General features: G+C 39.1%; 1 protein-coding gene across 2 annotated transcripts; it reads right to left on the bottom strand.

Moving 5' to 3' along the window:
• Positions 1 to 298: 298 nt before the first annotated feature.
• Positions 299 to 23101, bottom strand: FBXO9 (F-box protein 9). 2 transcript variants are annotated; one of them, XM_079970526.1, is made up of 13 exons: positions 22743 to 23100; positions 20101 to 20178; positions 18858 to 19016; positions 17537 to 17594; positions 11394 to 11493; positions 8545 to 8675; positions 7596 to 7710; positions 5424 to 5542; positions 4873 to 4963; positions 4084 to 4179; positions 3714 to 3807; positions 2345 to 2499; positions 299 to 1434 (listed from the first exon to the last, which is right to left on the bottom strand). In XM_079970526.1, exons 1-13 carry the CDS (start codon positions 22743 to 22745, stop codon positions 1326 to 1328), a joined length of 1308 nt encoding a protein of 435 aa, XP_079826652.1. In that variant the 5' UTR covers positions 22746 to 23100; the 3' UTR covers positions 299 to 1325. The 2 variants fall into 2 exon arrangements, with proteins under 2 accessions (XP_079826652.1, XP_079826653.1); XM_079970527.1 differs by lacking the exon at positions 18858 to 19016 and having other exon boundaries at positions 22743 to 23101.
• Between the last annotated feature and the right edge of the window lie 142 nt (positions 23102 to 23243).

Below are 23243 nucleotides of genomic sequence, written 5' to 3' on the forward strand. Positions count from 1 at the left end.
CATTTGTTTTATTTTAAAAAGCCTGTCTGGTGTACTGAATAGAAACACTGTATATAGACTACAGAGACTTGAGTTCAAATCTTGACTCAACAATGAAGATCAATGGGTGGCCTTCAATAAAACATCCTTCTTGTCTAACTTACTTCATAGGGATGCTGTGTGGATAAAATGATAGCAAAAACAAGCATATTGTTCTGAAGTTCCTGGGACAAACCTACGATAAATAATATAAATCGGCATTTTAAAGGGATGTGCTTGATTGTAAATAAATAAATGTAACACAAACTGGGAGAAGAAAAACATTTAGAAACTTTAGTTTTATGTTTGTAAGTACATATTTATGATAAGCGTCATACAGCAGTTGCATTCAACTCCCAAAGTACATACGCAGGAGAAGCAGCACACAGTACCTGAACATCTGTAGGAGTCCCCAAAAGCAAAAAAATCAGTTTAGTGTGACAAAACACCCAAGGGGTGTGCAGTATTCTTAGAAGTTAGGTGAAGGGTTAAACAAAGAAAAGACAAACATACTTGAGTACAGCCCTATTCTCATTTGCATAACATAATTCAAACAATGCACTTTCAAGTTCAGTGCTCCAAATTTCTTTCTTGAAATCCTTTCCTGGATCAAGAAGAAGAGAGAGGCAGCCAGTTCCCCAATGTGACTTCTCGCTCATCTTCTACCCCTTGCAATGCAATAACTACTAGTTGTTGAAACAATGTGATGCCAAAACAGATAGCAACAACTGAAGCTGAACTTCCGACTTTGCTTCCCTTGCTTAATTTTTTTTTTTGTAAGGCTTCAGCTTACAGCAAAGTCAATGTCTCTTCTTGAAAGGCAACCCAAATACATGTATTTCAAAGTAAACATTTATTTTACATTTGTGTAGGCCACACACAGATGTAGGACAATTTCTTCACATTTTGAGCCTTCCCCCAATGCACGCACACCATGTCATATGTACAGCAGTAGGTTTAGAACGATTCCTGAACTTAAGGTGCATAGGCAGATGAAGCCTTACGCTGGAAAGAGAACAGCTTATAAATTTGCTCATAAAATGACATGGCAAAAATGCCTTTTATGTTATCAAAGTCTTTTCACAACATAATCAAGTTTAAAATAATGTGTAAACTTGACTTCAGAACCAATAAAATAACCCTGCCACCCTAAATCAAATTATTTCCAGTATATATCTTTCAAAAAGATCCCCCATTTTTAAAATAAAATTCATATATATATATATATATGTATATATATACACACATTTATAACTTAAGTGTTGTTTGCTGTAATTTTTCATGCAAGAGTAAGAGATGTGACCTTCTTAGAGAGGTCTTTCTGAAAATGCAGTAAAGCTCTTCACTCGTGCAAAGAACAAAGGGGTGTACATCTTGTCGATGTCAAAAGAAGAGACTGCTGTTTCACCAGTAGACCTATAAAAGATATTACAGAAACACATTAGACCGGTGCTGCGATATTGCAGAAAATGGTACTGAAGACAAAATTCAGCTTCCCCCAAATCTTAAGATTTCATTTCATTTTATTAGTTTCTGTAACTTGTGGCTGCAGCTTATGGTTGCAAAAATGGATCTGATAGCCATGTGGGCCAACACCTTGTAAATGCCGGGGGGGGGAGGGGGAGGGAATGGAATAAGAATTCCAGTAATCTCACGAGGTGCTGAGTAATGCCACCTCATAAAGCAAATAATTATTTGAACCATTAAAATTTACAAACAAAACAAAACAAAACAAAACAAAACCCTTCAACTGTTAAGTATTAAAATAATCCAATCTCGATTTGTAAAAGCCTGGGGAAGCAAACATATCTTCAGTTGACATCTGAATGCTGTATATAGTGAGGAGAACAAATTTATCTTCAAGGGAATGGCATCTCCAAAACCACGTGCCACTACCAAGATGACCCTGTTGTGCATGCCTGAACCATGGATTAATGCAGGACAACACAAGCAAAGCATCTTCCCCATCTATCTTAAGGACTGAGTTGACTGTACCAATCCTCATCTACTTACAAATTCTTGTAGTGGAGGAAATCCAATTGCTTTTCTTTCGCTAGTGCATCCATCAGTGGAATGGGCGTAAAGGCAATTTTTAGCATTCCTCCCCCTTTCCCACAGACTGCTCCAGGACTATCCCCAGGGGCCCCCACCATGGCAAAGCCCCTACCATCACCACTCTTCCCCACTGGTAGAGGCTGATGGAGGGGCATCCTCACCTCCTCCAGGCACCAAACACGAGGAGTGGGACAGAAGAACTGACTACTCTCTGTTATTAATCTCAACCAAACAGTATTCTTTCCTCTCCCCTTTTTATCCAAAATCTTACTTGTAAGTAATGTGACAAGAGTGATGAATCCAAACAAGCTTGTTGAATCTCTGGCGGCCACTGGAACACAGCTGTAGCCCTACATGAAAGCTGTGGTCAGTTTCTTGCACAGGGACACGACAGAAATATCTGTACTTGTGGTAGTCAATTGGTTTCTACATGGAAACAGAAACAATATAGTGCTGTCGAGAATATGTAACAGTAAAGATAGTTGCCAAAGCCGAAGTTAAGGCTGCCGAATAAATGACACTGCTTGTATATTTCCATTTGAAAATACGTAGGTTCTATATATGATAAGCTATCATTATCATAAAACAATCACAACATGATGGTCAGAACTGAGAACTGTAAAGCAACAGAAGGCTTTCTGGGCGAAAAATCATCACCTAAGCAGTTTGAGTTTATTTTACAGAAAAATGGATGCTCTTTATATTTAAACAGCTTATAAAGATCAAAATATCTAAAAACCAGACTTACAGTAGAAAGCTCCTATTAAAAACATAGCAGTGGAGGCCTGCAAAAAAATTACTGGAGGAAGACAAACAGACGAAACTAGGTCCTTCTCGGCACCTCTGCTGCCCTCAGCTTACCTCCCGTAAAGTCTTACCTCCACCTGAATTTCTATCCCTTGACTTCAACTGACCCTTGTCTACTTCCTCTCTTTCCCTGCCCTCTAAAATTCTGGTGTTCTACTATTTCTTGCCCATAAGCCCACATTCCTCCCCCTAAACCCGCAGCTAACAATCATTAATTATTTGGTTCAGAGCAGCAAAAACAACAGAGATCACAAATGAGGCATAATCCAAAGGCATGAGCAGAAACCATGTATTTGCCCAACCCCCTTCATTTATCTCCCTCATAAGAGATTACAAATTGTTGTTAACTCTGTCTACATTTAAATAGCATTTTAAGTAATTGGTAATTAGGTGATACCAGAAGGCAGCTTAGCATAGCAATAACAAAACAAAAAACTAAATTTATGGGTTTTAAAAAGAAAATTGAGGGCCTTTGTGGAAGTACTTTGGTGGTGTATGTATCCTCTATTTATTTTGAAAAGTTGTTTGCCTATCTGTTCTCTATGCATCTTGATACCTCTTAAGATATTGTAACCAAACTTCACATAATGGTTCTTGAGATTAAGAAGCAGGTTTTTGTCTATGTTTGGATAAAGTTTGACAACATTTTGAATCAAAATGGCAGGCCGATTCTATCAAAAGTGCACTGATTTTTTTGTGTGTCTTGGAATTTCCAAGCAACGCTGGAAACAAGGCTTCTTTTCAATTAAGAAATTGTGTTCAAGAAAGCATTTACTGCTTTCTTGCTATCTTAACCAATGTCTCAGTCCTCTAGCATTTTGTTTCATATGTACCTCTTCCTTCTTCTTTGTCATTACAGCAAATACTTTGGTTTGATTGTCCGTATCCTGGGAAAGGCGATAATGGCCAAGCAGGATTGCATCCGTTCTAAGGTTTAGAAGGAAAAGACTCCATTAAAATATACTTCTCAAAGAGCTGACAATACTTCACAGATACTGCTTTCCTCTCTTTAAGTGACAACTTGGGGCTGCAACTCTCAAGCCACTTAATTTGTATTTTAGTTTGCTCCTGAATGTTAATGGTACAGTATTTTAGTGCTCACACCTTACTTTAAATCCTGACATCCCCCTTACTTAAAAGACGAGGCGCCAATCCTTTCAATGCATGACAAATAAAATTCTGTGATACATAAACTTAACACACCTTGTGTTTTTAGTTCGTAAACGAGGAACAATAGACTGAGGTTCTTCCGGAGTTGTTAGCATCATTACTTGGCCATCTGGGAAGAATCTCATGTACCTACAAAATTAAGCAACATTAACCCGGGAAGGATGATTTTCCTTTTGTAAAATCACATAAATTTGAAAGCAAAACAAAGAAATACAACTTAAACCAAGTTCCCATATATGTTTACATTTTTCCTACTTGAACACAGGTGATTATGCAGCAAGGGGCTTGTACCTGCATACAAATGTCTGTGCAGGACCACCAGAACTTGTCTGACCTCCTATTTCAAATAGTTTCTTATGTAACAACAGACTGCTCCCAAATGTTCTATGTTTGGGGATGTGGGAGTCTCGAGACCAAAAAGAGGCTCACCACACAGTGTTTTGGATCTTGGTGAGGGAATGCAGCAAAACAGCATAGGTCCCCATAATTTCAATCACAGAGATTCAATGGTGCTACTGGAGCTATACCAGCAGCACAAGCAGAGATATCAGTGTGAAGATTTAGCACTGGGGTGTCATATCCAAGAGCAGTTAATGCTCTGCATGCTCATAGTTTGAGAAACATGGAAGGGTTCACAATGTGAAATACTGAGTCCAAGTGATTTTCAGTGGTTTCCAACTGAAAATAGAACTATGATTTAGAAATTAAAACCTTAACCCTTACGAAATTATACATGAGCATTATTTGTCGTTAGGGTCTTATCTGCTGCAGTTATCACTATTAAGAATAGCCAAGCTGAACTGCACAAAGAAGTAGTTGTACCTGTAATAGTCCACTTGGTGCCATGCCCTATAGAAGCCATCAAGAGACTGTTCTCCTTGACGTATGTATGTTGTCTTGCTGATGTATACGCCTATGGAATAGGAAGTAAAAAAAGAGATATATAATCATCAATAAATTTATGAACAATGATCCACTGAGTTCTTAAATGATTCATGCTTATAAAGTGATAATTTTTTAAACTTTCAATTATATTATTCCATCTAAAAACCTCTTTGAAATCCATTGGATCTCTCACATAGTGATCCTCATCTTTCTCTTATTAATTTACATGCTGCAGTCCTATCCATTGCAACACAGTTGTAGTTAATCTAGTGGCATTAGGTCAATGCATCAAGAATGGGATATAGTCCCACCAACTCAACCACTTCAGTTTTACCAGTCATTTAACCCCTGGGCAAACTAACACTCAAACACTTCACATATCATTAACTGACCAGTTAGCATATTACATTGAGATATATTTAAATAAGAGAGAAAATGCTGCTGCAATTGTCTTAAGTGCTGCTTTTCTTGGTTAATGATTGCCTTACCATCAAATCGAACTCTAGGTCTTTCCAAAAACATTTCCCTCCATGAGGTATAAGGAACTAATTTGTTACAGGTCCTGCCCCAAACCTTCAAACAAGCCTGACGCCAGATTTCAGGATCCCTAGTAAAAGAAAAGCAGACATAAGAAAACACAAGGAAATTGAAAATACAGGGAAGAGTGAATTTGGCTGTGATGAGAAGAGACTATTTATGAATGGCTTTTATGCTACAGTTTAAATTTATAGACCTGTATTTTCCCCACAGTAACAAAACTGTTAGACTAAAGTTTGGAAAAATGAACCCTACACACATTACCCAGGAATAAGCCTCAAAGAACACTGTGGGACTTACTTCTGAGTAAACCTGCATAGGATGGTGCAGTTTCACCTGCTCAGACGTTTCACCTGCTCAGAGGTAAAAGAGCAGTGGTGTGGGTTTTTTTGAGACGTGGGGGAAGAGTTGACAACCGAGAAGCAGTAAGATTCATGAGTACTGGGGACCATGCAGAACAAACCAGAATGGGAGCTAGATCGGAGACAGAATGGGACAGCCCCAGATGCACCGTAGGTCTTTAGACCCGCAAAGCATGAGAGCCAACCATGCTTGAACACTCCAGAAGAAATAACAAAAATGCCAGCAGCCAAGTTCATGCTGGAGAGAGAAATCCGCTAAAGTTGCTAATGGTCACAAGAGGCACCTCTGCCATAAGCAGTGAAGTGGTCCACCTTTTTTTGATCCTCCTCATCCCTACCCCCAAAGGAGGCATTGCAAGGACAGGCAAGATTTCCACTATTTATCTCCATCCCCTGTTTGCACCCCAAATACATAAAACAAATCTGTGAATAATTTAAATAAACCACGGAGCTGATTGGCTGGCTGGCCTGCCTACCTGTCTCTCCCCCCCCCCCCCCTGTAAATCATGTTCTTGCTGGTTGGTTGGGCTGTCAGAATAGGCAGCTGCTACTGTTGTCATTGGGAGTCATTTGGCTCACCTGTGCATTGCAGAAAAGAACTGTTGATGGGGTGGGGGTGGGGAGGTGGGAAGTGCCAGAGCTTTTAAATGGCAATGATGGGAATCCCATGGACAATAGGAAGGATGGACAAAACAAAATAAAAAAATTCCTTCCAGTAGCACCTTAAAGACCAACTAAGTTAGTTCTTGGTATGAGCTTTCATGTGCATGCACACTTATCTGAAGAAGTGTGCATGCACACGAAAGCTCATACCAAGAACTAACTTAGTTGGTCTTTAAGGTGCTACTGGAAGGAATTTTTTTATTTTGTTTTGACTATGGCAGACCAACACGGCTACCTATCTGTAACAGGAAGGATGGAGAACTTCAAAGTAGAAGGCAGCAGGGTAACACACCACAAAGCAAGCAGGCAACAGAGTGATCCCTGTTACTTCATACGGGAGCAAACATAGCAGCACAGTTTCTCCTGCTGGTCATGTCCTATAACTTCAGACCTCTCAAATACGTGGCAATCTAGGACCAGCCAATACTCTCATTTTGTTCGTTGCAGGAAGCAGAAAGCTGGATGTGACAATGAACTGCTCTGCTCTATGCTTAGCAAAACTACCTTTATAACATGGCTTTTGTTTTACATAGTTGCTATTATTTTGCTTTATTTTTTATTATAATTATAATTGTTATAAAATTTGTATAGCGCCTCTCATCCACAAATCCCAGGGCAGTTCACAACATAAAAGCACAAAATATATTACAAAAACAAGAACAAGAAAACACAAATCAATAAGCCCCTCCCCTATTTTTATTCCAAGATAAAAGTGAAAAAGAACTATTCCATGAATCAAGCACAATTACAAGCACAAATTATTACCATTTTTAAAGCAGTAAATTTCATGGTTTCACAGTTAAGTTTTAGTCTGTTTTTGTACTTAACACAAAGTATAAACTCTGTTTATGATTAAAATATCATATTTGTTGTTTTAATAAGGTTAAAATGTTCCTGTAATTTTCCATTTCTATGTATACTGTCCTGGAATTCATTTATGTGTGAGAGAGGTGACACTATAAAATTAACACATGCTTTAAAAATACTTGATCCTTTGGCCAGTCAATATACAAAATATTTTTAACCAAATACCCAACCCCGATTTAATCCAGACTACCAAACTATGACAGGTTTCTTAAATGATAGTTGTGTTTGTACCTGGCACAAATGTAGAAGCCTCTGCAGACCAATGATAACTGTTCTAAAGACCTCAGGTCCAGATCACTGGAAACCACCCATCGAAAAATATACATCATCAGCTCCATTGGCAACACTTTGGAAAAAACAGATAAATAGTAATTATATATAATTACTCCAAGCCTATTTTAGATAGCTACTTCCAAAATAAGTGGTTCTTTGGATGTGTCTAAGAATTATTCACTGTTTATTTAGAATTGTACTATTTTAATAAAGATATCATAGCTATCTTTAGCTACATTAAGCATAGTGTGTTAGTTCCAAACAGCTGTTTCTCCAGAGACTGCTTATATCACTAAGCAAGTTAAAGTACTGATTCTGCATGTCAACAAAATGTTTACATGAAGCATGCAGCCCTCTATCACCTGCAACAAAGAATTTCAGCATCTATAAAGTCAACTCTCTTCTTCTGATGACAACTGTGTCGAATACATCACATGCTATCACCAGCATACAAAAAGAAAGAATAAGTAACTATCAAGAACACAACCAAGCAAGAAATCTTTAGAGTGTTATTTAAAGGGATATGATTCTTAAAACCAGCAAGAGGAAGATGGCAGTGTAAGTTCTTACAGCAACTACTAACAAGCAGCAGATCATGGCCTTTACAAATAGGCCTCCATTCACTTGGGTCAGGAAGCCTATGAAATTAAATGCAAAAACAAAAGGTAGGATTAAAAATAACTGTAAACAAAATAATAATAATAATAATCCCTGCATGTCCCTATTTTTATTACACATTTTCAACACTAAATATGTATTTTTAACATGGAAATTATAGTGTTAAGCCTATAGCATTCCAAATTATAACAACGAAGTACAGTTCAGACAGAGGTTTACCAGGCTCAAATGAAAACCCATGTCCACCTTTTTACTGTGCACACTATTTCAATATGAAAACTTCCCTTACCTGAGATATGAGTCTGATTCATATCAAGCTCTGGCTGACACAGTTTGATGGATGATTCCTGAAGAGTAAATTGCTGTTGAAAGTAGGATAGAAGGTCAGCCACCTTGCTATCATTCTCATTATCTTCAATGCTAGAAAAAGGAAGCACAAAGAGATTAGATTATCATACAACAGCCCCTTAACCATGTTTATGCTGAACCTATTAATTTCATTAATTTACTTCCATGCGTGTGTATATCTAGAACTGCAGCCTTGTTCCTGAAGGCAATGTTCTTTCCTATTTACATCATGTTCTAGAAACAACCTTTATTGGTTTCTGTCACCAATATTCATACTTGTCAATTTAAATGAGGATTTTTCACCAATACTATTCTATATTTTTTGTAAGTAAATTTCCAGACAGGCTCTTAGTTCTGGAAATTATTATGATACAGGTCAAACCTACACATATCTACTTAGATATAAGTACAATTGAGCTCAGTGAAACATGCTTCCAAGAAGATAAAGCTAAGGGTTCACTCTTAAGATTGCATACTTATTTGGGATTAAGCTGCATCAAACTCAGTGAAATTTATGTTTGAGTAAACAAACACAGGGTTGTACTGTGCAAACTTAAACAGGATTTCTCGCATATAAAATAACAAATATGCATTCCTTGTACAGACTAGGCTTACAAATGAAATGTGTGGAAAGTCACGGCCGTGGACATTAAAAAACTGAGGCACGTAATCTTTATCAGTACAGCTCTTGGAAAAATCAGACAAAATGCTTCCAGAAGAGCAACTGAGATCAGAAAACGGGGAGAGAGGATTATCCTGCCATTTCTTTGTTCAAGATTGCTCCCTTTCAAGAAGTTTTCTTGCCCTTAATTGACAGATGCACGTAAACATGTATTTAGAAATTGGGGATAGGAAGAGATATTTCAGTTAGATCAGGAAAAAGCACGCAAAGAACATATAAACTACCACCCCTGCTTCTGTAATGCAACTATCCTGACGTGCTTTTTCTGATTTTATTAAAGAGAGTCACTGGATTATAGCACACATGTCTATGTGTCAGGTGCAGTTTGAACCCTAGATAAATCACAGAAAACATGTTAGAATGATAAATACAAACTCTTTGTGAATTCTATGCCCTCTTGGACTCTCAACTTATCATTTGGCTTCTATTTTTTGTTTCAATGTAACTATGTGAATTTGTTGTTTGTTTGGTTATAAGTTGCCTTGAGCAAAATAAAGTGACTACCAAATTTAATAAATAAAGCAAAAATAAAAATAAACTTTGATCTAAGGTAAGTGTGCATAGTGCACAGCAACCTTGCAGAATACTTCAGAAGAGCAATAAATGAGATCTAAACCTAATCTTTTACCATCTGAGAGAAAACCAGTATTAATGAAGGCTAAAAACACACACACCAGATTTTCAGTTAATTTATATCTCTTGGCATTAAAAAAGAAAAGAAAAAAAAAAGACTATGACCCTGTTCATGTATTACAATAAACAATGGTATTTTTGTGATGGGCACAAGCCATAAGGAGCCTCAGGCTCTTGCTGATAAACCTTGGTTTATCACAATGTGCAAATGTGGGTGATGGCTGTTGTATTTGTATGAAAAATATATTTGTAAGTTTAATAACAATATGACATGCACATTTTTTCAGAGGCTGCTTCCAGTGACTTTAACAGAGTTTACTCACAAGCCAAATCTATTAAGTCCTATTGAACTAAGTGCAACTTGTGTCTTAGGATCATAGGATCATATTTACTTCAGAGTATGATCTAGATATAGTACAACACTCAAAATATTTGCAGGCAATATGAGTTGGATATTTAATTACTGTACAGCAACTTTTATTTAAAGATACATTATATGACACCTTTGGAGATCCTTTAGCATGAAGGATTAAAATGATCCAATTGTGTCCAAAACACAGCACTGCTAAATTACAGTGGTACCTCGGGTTAAGTACTTAATTCGTTCTGGAGGTCAGTTCTTAACCTGAAACTGTTTTTAACCTGAAGCACCACTTTAGCTAATAGGGCCTCCTGCAGCTGCCACGCCGCCGGAGCACAATTTCTGTTCTCATCCCGAAGCAAAGTTCTTAAGCCGAGGTACTATTTCTGGGTTAGCAGAGTCTGTAACCTGAAGCGTATGTAACCCAAGGTAAGGTAAAGGTAAAGGTAAAGGTACCCCTGCCCGTACGGGCCAGTCTTGACAGACTCTGGGGTTGTGCGCCCATCTCACTTAAGAGGCCAGGGGCCAGCGCTGTCCGCAGACACTTTCGGGTCACGTGGCCAGCGTGACATCGCTGCTCTGGCGAGCCAGAGCCGCACACGGAAACGCCGTTTACCTTCCCGCTGGTAAGTGGTCCCCATTTATCTACTTGCACCCGGAGGTGCTTTCGAACTGCTAGGTTGGCAGGCGCTGGGACCGAGTAGCGGGAGCGCACCCCGCCGCAGGGATTCGAACCGCCGACCTTTCGATCGGCAAGTCCTAGGCGCTGAGGCTTTAACCCACAGCGCCACCTGCGTCCCTAACCCGAGGTACCAATGTATATTTATTTAAATGGCACTTGGTAGCAGCAACTGTGCATAGACTTGCAACTTTACAGAGTGATTTTACACATGTTTACTCAGACATATAAATGTCTTACTGAGTTTGATAAGAAATCCTCTCTAATAACAGCTTAACCCTCTGCAGTTAGGTGTATTTCAACCTACTGATTTCAGAGCACTTAGGCATATCTCACTGCATAGGACTAGGGCTTAAGTGTTTAGAATTGCAGCTATTTGGCATATTCCCTCATCAGCATCTTAAGCTTTCAAAATAATAAATTTATTATACTTACTAGCTTTTCCCAATACTATCACCATCTGGAGATCGGGTGTAGGTGATCTTAAACTCAATATCTGGGACCAGTTGCATAGCCAGACGATAGAACTTAATAGCTAAAAATAAAAGTAATGTATACTTAAATGAACTGCACTTACTTTACTGAGCATATGCATGAAAAGCATGCTTATTAGCACATTTCTCAGAAGGTTGTATCTAACAATGCTGAAAAACTGCTCCAAAGGGTCGCCCTCCTCCCGAGCACTCATAAAATACCAGGAGGCAGTAGGAGAGGTTGACCAAGATCAATATTTATTTCTGTAAAATAAATGCATGAATCCAAGTATCATGAATGGTTACCATGAAATAAGCAGTGTGTAATACAAACACATATTGGGGACAGTCTATTCCCATGCACTAAATAAATGCATACAGTTGTACCTTGGTTTTCAAACAGAACACATTCCGGGAAGTCCATTCAAATTCTGAAATGTTTGGAAACCAAGAAGTGGCTTCCGATTGGCTGCAGGAGCGTCCTGCAGCCAATCAGAAGCCGAGGCGGATGTTCAACTTCTGAGGCAAAGTTTGCAAACTGGAACACCTACTTCCAGGTTTGCAGTGTTCGAGTTCCAAGTTGTTCATGAACTAAGCTCTTCAAAAACCAAGGTACGATTGTATACACTTCTTACACCAACAAGGACCTTAAAGCTGAACCCCTGAATCATTAAAACTGTCCAAGGACATATGAAAGTAGTCACAATCAACCAAGGATTAAAATGTCAGCATGTCGCCTTCTATCAGTCAGGAATAGGCAATGTGGCCTTATTTTTTCTGGTCCAGTCAAGATCTGGAATAAGGTGAAATGGGAGACCAGAGAGGAGAAATAATTCCCCTGGCAACTGTATCTTCCTAGGGAAGGCTACCTCACACTACTGGTTAATGCATTAGTGCATGTTCAGCTATCATTTTTAACTGACATCAATGGGAAAGAACCATGTAACTAGTTCTACAGGTTGAGGAGGGATTTGGACTTGTATGTCTTATACAACAGTCCCCAAACAGCATGACGAGCCGCTTTTCAATCTCAAGACGTTTGGAGAGCGTTTGTAACACAGCAGTAGCAGCTTTGCAAAAACAACTAAGTCTTTGGAAAACAGGCAAAACAAGTGAAACATGGTTTATGCAGAGAAATGCATTACAAGATGGGCAGATAAGTTGGCCTTCCCCCTTAAAAGTTGCAAGTACACAATATGTCCATGGCCAATGTATAGCATCTATACATAAGCAATGCTTGGATGGAGTGAAGATTCTAGGGTACAGAGGCAGGCCTGGGTGTCATCAGCATATAGACACTGAAAGCGTCTTTCACCACAAGGCCTATTTTTGCTCATATTAGATAATACAGTGTTTCGTGAAACCTGTATAAATCCACCAGTTCGTCAATGCAAGTTAGTTACTATCTCCTTTGTGACTGTCCTCAAAGCAGCACTTGGGAGCCACCAGTGAGAACAGGGACAGAGAACCTATGGCGCTCCAAAAGCTAGTGAACTACAACTCCCATCATTCCAGGCCACTGATCATTCTAGCTGCAGTTGATGGGAGTCGGGTGTTCATCATCTGGAGAACACAGGTCGATCTTTATACATTTCATCTAGGCCTCATATATAGCCTGTGACATCTTGGTGCGCTGGCCAGTTGGCACTGACCCATTAAGACATCCTTTTCAATGGTAGTTATTGAATGTCTCTCTAGTGATGTGTAGCGGTCTCCATCATTATTAACCTGCAGAAGGAACTTGAAAACTTTCCACTTTACAAGGCTTTTGCTGTCTGAAGAATACTGTTCCTGGAAACCCTAAGATCACTGAACGGAAGAATGTTTTAACTGCTTTTTGAATGTTTTTCACTGCAACTGATTTCAGGTTTTTAAAAAAATGGTAATCGTTTTTGGAATGTTTTAATCTGTTTTACAGTGCATTCATTTGTTTTTAAATGGTGTATTTCTTTGCAGCCTTGGGATCCGTGGAAAGACTAGGGCATAAATTCAATAATAATCTGCACTATACATTTAAAGCAGCATCACACCACTTTAAACAGTCATGGGAAGAGGGACTGATTCCTAAATTACTCTGGAAACTAGCTTTGAAGGGAATAAGGGTTTCCTAGCAACTCTTAGTGCCCTTAACTACAGCTCCCAAGATTCTTTGGGGAACGTTATGACTGCTTAGAATGATGTAATATGACTTTAAATCTATAGTGCAGATGGGGCCTTACTGACTGTAAAAAGTATAGTGGATGTTTCAACATGTCAGTGAAAATTATGTAGTCTTATTCACACTTAACCTTCTGTTTGAATGAAGGGAATGGATCAAATGCAGCTAGATTATAACTATGCTTTATTGGTTAAAGCATGGTGCTGATAAGGCCAAGATTGAGGGTTGGTCCCTGTATGGGAAAGCTGCATATTCCTGCATTGCAGGGGGTTACACTAGATTCTATGATATCAAATCCCATTGATTTCAAGGTAATTTATTTCTTGATCAATCAGTTAGGATCCAAATCTTAGAATGGTAGCTCCATTAGCCTCTTTCTCATATTATTCTTACTGAGTAATACAGCATCTTAAGGTCTAGCTTCATTTATTGTAAGTAACTTTTATAAAATATTTTACTTTTTTAAGCATGTCATCTAGTAAATGCTAGGACTGGTTTTGTATCCATTTATTTATTTTAAATGGTAACAGCAGCAGTGATTTTTATAATGGGGCAGCTCACAAATGACCTTTTTCAGTTTAGCCATGTCCAAGTCCATTTTGATTGGGATCCTCCACCCTAAAAACCCGGGCTCAATTTAGGAGGGGGTTCAATACAATGTGAACTGCCCTGAACCTGTGGGTATAGGGCAGTATGTAAATTTAATAAATAGTAGTAACAACCCTTCCACACCCTTTCCAAAATCTAGAGGGGGAAAGAAAAATATAAGCAGTTAAAGCTACGCACTCCTCCAATGCTATTGGGAATCACGAGAAAACATACTTCACCAATGCTTCCCAGTTCAATCCATATTGCATTATCATTTCCCATAATCCCTTATGACAACCAAGGAATGATCAGGCTTCTGCTATCAGGTGGCTTCATTGCCACGGCCCTTGATAGCCTAAGTTTGGGAAGAAGGGTTTGAGGGCCTGCAGGCCACCTATTATTCGCCCACTATCAGCAACAGGTGTAAAATCTGGTTTGTTTTATACTTAGGTCCTTGGAATCCATCTGATGAACTTTAAGACCATTCATTTGAAATGGGCACATTCGGAATCAAGTTAGGGCAGAGTAGTGGACTAACTACTACATATATATCCCACCTCTTATCCAAGGAACTTGGGTTGCAAGGTTCTCCTCTTCTCCATTTTAGTCTCACAACATCCCTATGAGGTATGTTAGGATGTGAGACTATGACTGGCCCAAGGTCACCCAGTGAACTTCATGGATGAGTGGAGGTTTTGAACCCAGGTCTCTCAACACTCTAACCACGCTGGCTTATAAAGGCCTACTGGCATGCAATGGCCCCTACATGAAAGTTGTTATAACATGAAAGAGGCTATATGATACATGAAAGGGGATATAGTGTGCAAGTCATGACTCATGGAGTGTCCTACAAAAGGGCACTATGGATATCACCAGAGTTGCAGCAATTAAAGAGATTAATTTTGTGAGCATCTCTTAAAGATTATGCTTCGCTTCCAGTAACCTTCTGTGTTGAGACTGTACTGTAAGGACTGGCACTCTACCATATGTTTATGGTATGGGTGCATCTTATCAATCTCTCTTTTATAGAATAGTACATATTGTTCCAGTGCATCTTCTAGTAATAAATGCACTTTCTCCAATCATCATTCTGTCTCATTTTGCAGAAATACCAAGTTATTCACACACAAGAATTTTATAAAGTTTTTTATTTAAAAGAAAAGAAGGGTAAACATCACAGAACCAACAAGACTCAGGTGAACTAACCTAGCAGCCTGGAGTGTAGAAACCAAAATAGATGAGGTTGAAATAGGTGAAGTTGCGAAGTCTTATGCGGCAAATGCAGCACAGCCTAATACAGTCTTAGCACATCGCCGAAACTGGATAAAATTCTATTATGTGGGGCAAGCTGCTTTATTTTTAAAATGTGGTATATGGCTAAAACTATCCTGTCCTAGCAATATTACATATTAGTGCAGCATCCCAACTGCACAAAGACAATATTCTATTGTATTTTAAAGGGTATACAAACAGTGCAACTCTATGTATATTTACTCTGGACCCAATAGAACTTTAAGACTTTTATTCACACTTAATTGGGCACAGGGTTTTAGCCTAATGTTGTTCTTTGACAGGAATATCAATGTTAGGATCATTAGAAGTCATTCTTGAGTACGAACATTTTTATATAAAAGCATAACTTGCTACAGCAATTCACACAAGCAGCATGTTTCAAAGTGAAGCAACTATTTTAAGGTTCTTTTTTAAAAATAGGATTTAATAAGAATGGAAACTGGGACAGGAGCTAATTTGTGTTTTTTAATATCGAAGCCTCAGAAAACCAGAGACAAGAACTACCCTCAACAAATAGAATAGTATGCTATTTTGTTCAGGTTAAATTTAGCAAGATCCTAAAAGACTGCCCACTGCTGCCTATTCTATATGTCAAGACTACTTCTCAAAATAGAATGCTGGTAAAAATCCGTTTCACACTGAACAATAAAAGTGAAGAGAGGGATCCTTAAGAGAAATCTTATTCAAGTCAAATTAGATATCACTTTGACTTTTTTCCAGCAAAAGAAATGGGATTATCGGCCAAATATCTCCCTTGTACAACAGCTTTAAATTTCACTATTTTTAGCCTTTTTAAAGACCCCTGAGAAGCGGTTTTCAGGCCCTGGCAGCATGTAATAATTTCCTGTATGAAACTGTAGAATTTCCTTGAGAGTTTTAACCAAAACTTCCTCCTGAGAGCATTCAAAAATGAAGATGACAAAAGCTGCATAACAGTATGTTTAGAAGGTACCTAGTCACATTGTGATCAGTAAAGCCATTTAGACACAGGCCAATATTTATGTGACTTTTTAGCACAGTATCCCTTCTGCACAGGAAGCTTTCCCACAGGAAATATTACATTGCGCCAACTGGATATCAAGACACTCAAGGGTGAATTTGCATGTAGAAGAGCTTGCTTAGCTATGAAAGTTCACCAGTGTCAATAGCACCTATCTGCCACCGACAGATGCTGGGTTTCTAAATATAACCAAATTCAGTACAGTGGTACCTCTAGTTACGAACTTAATTCGTTCCGGAGGTCTGTTCTTAACCTGAAACTGTTCTTAACCTGAGGTACCACTTTAGCTAATGGGGCCTCCTGCTGCCACCGCCACACGATTTCTGTTCTCATCCTGAGGTAAAGTTCTTAACCTGAGGTACTACTTCCAGGGTAGCGGAGTCTGTAATCCGAAATGTTTGTAACCCAAGGTGTTTGTAACCCAAGGTACCACTGTACTTTATATCATGGTGGCATGTTAGCACACCACAGGTGAGACATTCTTGGATTTTGAATCCTTCCCAAGTAAAGGAACTAGGCTCCTGACAATTAACAATTTTCTGCCAAGGAGTACTTGTCATTTCACACGTGCAGTGCTAATAGAAAAATGTAGCAACAAGTTCTATATATTCCAATACATGCTTCAAAATGAAATTGTCAGTTAAGTTTAAAAGTTCTTAAAAAGAAAAGGGCTTTAGAATCATTTATTAATCCTCACAACATCCCTGTGAGGTAGGGTACTGAACATCTCTTCCCGCACCCTAAGGTTACCTAATTAAATTAATGACTGAGCAGGGCATTTAACATGCTTCACCCAAGTCAAAATCAATATTCTAGCCAAGGCACCAGAGGCCCCATGTCATCTGAACTGTAGTTAGTGGTCCTTCACTTTTGCAACAGGATTCTTAACCAGCAGATGAGAAAACAAAACTGCCTAACTCTTAGCTGTGTTCACAATTCTTTCCTCCCAACAATTACTGTACAAATAGTAGTTTTCACCCACAGCAGCCTATGAATTCAGTTCATAACCAACAGTTAAGATCCAGAAATTTACTGTATAAAGATTAAAACACAAATATTAGATTACCTTCATAAAGAGCCCCATTTTGTTCTTGTTCCACTGCTTTCAGGAACAGTTCTCTTGCCTGTACAAAAATTAGTGAATTGTTTAAGAGTCCCTTGCCAGCAAGCCAAATAAAATTACTACTTAATCATAATATATGGCAAGTTTTATCAGCATTAAATATAAAATTAAGACACATAGAAGTGAAGTTTATCTTGTCCAACTAAATTTAAATAAATGGATTGTGTTTGTGATATGTTATTTTCTTAACCTTAAATTTTCATCATCTCGCAATACCATTTTACTTCTACTATTTGTTTTGCAGTTTTACAATTAATTCATCCATCTACGGTAGTTCTGAAACTGGCAGTAATTCCACTCATCTGAAAATATCTCAATACAGTGACCACAAGAGGATGTGCCATTGTGGATCTTTACAGCAGTTTTTCCAAGAGTAAGATAAAATTATGATTTGATACTATCATGGTGACTAGCATCTGCTGGAAAAAAACAGTAACTCCTTCTAGATTCTACACCTAGAGCAAAAATCGATGACATATTAAGCAAGAAAGCACCTGCGGGATGATTTCCAAAAGTGAAGTCTAAGGCAGTTGTGAGAGAAAGCACAGTCGTCAGAGCACATTACAGCTGCAATATTTCTGCCAAGTCTTGCAATTAAGAACAGAACACACAAATCAGGGAAATAGCAAGTTTTTCCAACATATTGTGTTATTTTTGATAAATAAAATTTGCTCTAAAATTTCCTAGAGCATCGAATGAAAAAGACACAGCAAAAAAGAAATGGGAAAGGGAGATAGTTTTTGTCATTCCACTTTCCTTCAGAAGAAAAACTGTCTAGCTTACTATAAAAAAGTGATTGAGGTGAATCAAGTTCTTCAGCATTTTCGGTTTTGACATGCATCTTCCTTCTGTTATGAATTCTTCCTATTTACACATGCAAGTTAAATTAGTAGGATTTTTGTCATTTTTATCTTGCTAATTTATCTATCCTAGTAAAAATTTGTCCCCATCATTTTACTAATTTATCTACAATAAACATGGCTAGTCCCTTTTCTTCATTGAACTTGGATCCAGACAAGCATTTTAGGAACTGTGAGCAACATCTTCCAAATAAATATTTTAAAGCATCTTTCTGTATTTCCCAGCTTTAAGGGTAATACGTCCATATTCTGTTAATTCAGAAGATGAAACAGAATGAGAAAGTAGGGAGAGATGGCACAGCGGTAAGAACAGAAGTAGAAAAAGTAGCCCATGCTTTTTAAGTGCTTAGCCCATAGATTGCATTCCATTAGCTCACTGAAGATAAGAAGCTCAATTTCTTTACCTTTTCCTCTTTTGCTAGTTCCAGCTTTCCTTTGGTATCTACAGCCTTTACTGAAGGCCCTCTTGCCGACGTTCTGCAGGATCGAACCTCCAAACCCGTAGAGCTCACCCCTGGGGTAAGTTCAAACATCCATTGTGCTCTGAACATCTGGAGCTCTGCCTAGAAATCCAGAAACTAAATCCAATATTTGGGTAGATGTGTCTACAAGTGCAAGATATTTAGATAATTTCTTCCATGTAATGAAGCAAATGATTCTTGGTATTTTACTTTTAAAAAAAATATTTAAAAAATATTTAAAAAATATTTATTCCAGTCAGTAACTGACATTTTGCTGCTGAATTTTAGTGTATTCATAGCTACTAATTTTAGAGTCTATATGTGAGAAAGAATCACTTTGCTGTGGGCCTTTCCAGGACAAATTTGCAAGTTTGGAAACAAGCAAAATAGATTCTGGTACATCTTGTCAAACCCAGTGCAACTGAAACATCACAAAAACATGGAATGCCAATAAATGGGTTCTGACAATCATCTAAACAAACGATTTACTATATAGTTAAGCCATCTCAGCAAGTGCTTTCTGAACAAGATTGCAAGGTCCTAATCACCAATGAATTTCTACTATTTTCCAAGCCAGTTTCTGAGTAAATATGGTGAAGAACTATTTTGGGGTATTTTCATTTGGTGAAAGTAATTGCGCTGGATCATTTAACTTGCTGAAAAATGAAGTGAATTCCTCAATCATTATTGCTGCTAAATTATAAGCTGCCCCATTGCCTATTTATTGTAAGAAAACTAAGAGTTGCAACATTCTTCAAATCCTTCGGATAAGTATGTGGCAGGTGTCACAATAAGATGCTAAGATGTCTCAATCTACACAAAAAGATAATACCCTAAAGGAAAAGGAAAGGTCTATTTGCAGAAAGAGCTTACTATAGCTCATTCTTCAAAGAGTGACCAATATACACTATGTCAGTATTTAAAAGCTTGGAAGTTAGAAAGAAGCCAGGAATTACAGCATTTTATATGAATTAATGCACTCCCTCAGATTGTGAAGTATTTCTTATCCACAGATAGAACTTACGAGGCACGTTATCAAATTGCCTATCTGTTCAAAGCATTCATATACATTGGCTCTAAAGTGCTGATTGGGACAACTGTACCAACGAAAGGGCAAAAAATACACAGACCAAAGAACTAAATTATGCAGATGAGTCCCTGCCCTAAAATACAAAAGCAGACATACCTGAAGATTTGCTTCCCCAGACCTTTCATTGTCATCTGCTCTTACCATGTCAGAGTGACAATCTTCTTCACCTTCTGCCTGAGAGAATAAATCACATGAAATTAGTACTTAAAGTCACATTTTTAATGAAATTAGTATTGTCCCATAATTTGTTCTTATCCTACAAAACACCTAATCTAAAATCATACAGAATTTTAAGTAGATGTTATAGATGAGCCACTATTCATACTCAAAGTATACCCTCTGAAAGTATTAAATATTATTAATCAAATAATAATAAGTACTTGCATGCAGGATTCTATGTCATTGCAACTCTGGGGTTTGTTCATCACTGCTTCATACTAATGAGATGAATATTAATTGGCTACAGTTTATTAATGGGATTGTTTACTAACTTAAGATTGTGCTCAATGGTTGACCTGTCTTCTGAAAGATAACCCCGTAGCTATTTTTAAAATGAGATTTCTTCATGCAACAGATAAATAAAAAGAAAAACATAAAACAGGAGACATAAAACCATTTACACAACCTTGCAGAAGAGAACCAAAAATGTTTAAAAAACATTTAAAGATGTGTTTCCTAAGATAAGCTATCTTTTGGAAGAAAAGGTAAGTGGACAAATACTATTACTTGCTATTAAAACTAAGACATCTATAGCTAAGATCTGAAACAGGAACTTTTCAAGTGTAAATTTAACTATGTGGCATTCTAGGTAAAGAATTTTGTATTCACCTCATTTGTATAAAGCAGTGATGAACAAACACTGGAGTCACAGTAACTTGACGTACAATCCTGCATGCAAATACAGAACCTTATCAGACCATGCATGAAGTAATACTGTATTTTATTTGTTCCAGTCTTATATGCCATTTGCTCCAGATGAAAACATTGGGCAGTTTGAAACAATTATATATATGTATTATATAAACCAAAATGAAGTTATTCATCCATTTAAAAAACAGCAACACTAAGCCTCAACAGTATCAAGACCATCAAGGCCTGGACAAATACACATGAAAATAGACTGTGTGTATGCAATTAGTGTAGCAGCTGCAACAAAGAGCTGAAGGTGGAAAAATAAAAAATCCTCCCACTACCTCATGAAAGTCTCTTACTTCCTTTCACAGAAACCTTCAGCCACACCCACAAGAAAGCACAGAATCAAGATAGTGGGAAGAGGAGTCATTTTAGGCTGCTTGCTATTTGATTATACTAGTTCTTGACAGGAATATTACCTGGATTGAGTTTTCCTTCACTGTGGGATCCTAAAACTCAGAAAAATCTTAATTGCAACCTGCTCAAAAGCAGGTTCATACTGGCAAAACTGATGTGCAACACCACACCCAGCTCAGCAAATGACTCATTCTTGCTACTTGGGATATAAATGCATGACACCCAAGTTCTGAGTGCTCAATATATATACTGTATACAAACCTATTAACTCATTATCAGGTGTTAAAGAAAATCATAGATAGCTTCAACTAGACTCATCCAATGAACAGATTCAAAGTTTGGGACCAAAGTGCTTTCAAAGTGGCTCAAACATTCTAAAAATATCTAATGCTAAAGTTTCCACTATTGTTTCACAAACAATCTTCCTCGAGTTCTGTGGGCCTCACTGGATGGATGGCATCAGCAGCTCTTGTATATTTATGATTATTTATATTATTTTTATTTTGGTTAGTCGCCTCCTCTCGCCATAGGCCACTTAGGAATAGAAGCTGCTGTTGGCAGTGATGAAGTCTTCTCCAAAGACCTGGGTGTTCAAGGCTGCTCCCTGTATGTATGCATGTATTTAAGTATATACAATAATTCTACATATTCATATACGCATATGCATACACACGCATATTCATATACGTGCATATTCATATATATATGTGTGTGTGTGTGTGCATATTCATATACATATATATGTGCATAAAAGGTAAAGGTAAAGGTACCCCTGCCCGTACGGGCCAGTCTTGACAGACTCTGGGGTTGTGCGCCCATCTCACTTAAGAAGCCAGGGGCCAGCGCTGTCCGGAGACACTTCCGGGTCACGTGGCCAGCGTGACAAAGCTGCATCTGGCGAGCCAGAGCCGCACACGGAAACGCCGTTTACCTTCCCGCTGGTAAGCGGTCCCTATTTATCTACTTGCAGCCGGAGGTGCTTTCGAACTGCTAGGTTGGCAGGCGCTGGGACCGAGCAGCGGGAGCGCACCCCGCCGCAGGGATTCGAACCGCCGACCTTTCGATCGGCAAGCCCTAGGCGCTGAGGCTTTAACCCACAGCGCCACCTGCGTCCCTCATATATGTGCATACACACACACAAAATAACAGCGGTCATATGCTTAATTTTGCATCTCGGTGCTGTATCATCTGCCCTGGACTTCAAACATGATGGATCACTGGGGAGAACTTAAGAATTTCCCCTCCAACATTTCTCCCGATGACAACAGGGATGCCGTAAGGAAAAGCTGGATCAAGTCAGAATCCCGGGATCAAATCAGAAACCGGGATGGCTTCTGCAGATCCGGAACGGCCCCTGACACCTGGGAGGGTCTGCGCACGGGACGAAGAGGAGGGCAGGGAGGAGGGAGGCGCGCTCCGCCCCGACGTGCCCCGCCCCGTCACGCGCCGCCATCGCCCCCCTCCCTTACCATGCTGAGGCCGAGGCAGTTCCTACCCCAGGCCGCCCGTCCAACGGTCGTTCACGCGCGGCTGCGGGCGCTGTGGCTGTTTCAAGGCGCGAGCGGCCTCTTAGGCTGGTTCTTCGCGAGCGTCGGTGACGACCGGCAGCCGCGGGCCTCGTCTTTTGTGCCTTGAATAATGCCTGGTTTTTAAGTTTTCTTCACCCCCTCCTCTTACGAGCGGTTAAACAAGCCGGGAAGGGAATTTTAGTAGAGTTCTCGGTCGGAGAAGCGGACCACGCAGCGGGAGTCACTGCGAGCGCGGCGTACGGCAGCCATTTTCTCAAGGAGAGAGAGAGCGAGAGCAGGTCGCAGGCAGGCAGGCAGGCAAGCGCGCGAGCGAGTGTAGCCAACTGAGCCGCGGAGCAGACGAGGCGCGCGGTGCCGGATGGGACGCCGCTGTGCGCACGCGCGCAAACCTTTCCCCTCCTCCCACTCGGGGCGCAGAACCAGAGCGGGTGGGTGTGACGA

This window comes from Podarcis cretensis (assembly GCF_951804945.1).
Source record: "Podarcis cretensis genome assembly, chromosome: 3".
Classification (NCBI taxonomy): domain Eukaryota; kingdom Metazoa; phylum Chordata; class Lepidosauria; order Squamata; family Lacertidae; genus Podarcis; species Podarcis cretensis.

What these genes read in the sequence shown, in the direction of transcription:
- FBXO9 (XM_079970526.1), bottom strand. An exon ending in AAATGGGGCTCTTTATGAAG is followed by an intron (nt 11,494 to 17,536) that starts GTAATCTAATAT and finishes TTTTATTTTTAG; the next exon opens with CTATTAAGTTCTATCGTCTG. An exon ending in TGACAAAGAAGAAGGAAGAG is followed by an intron (nt 2,500 to 3,713) that starts GTACATATGAAA and finishes GTTTCCATGTAG; the next exon opens with AAACCAATTGACTACCACAA.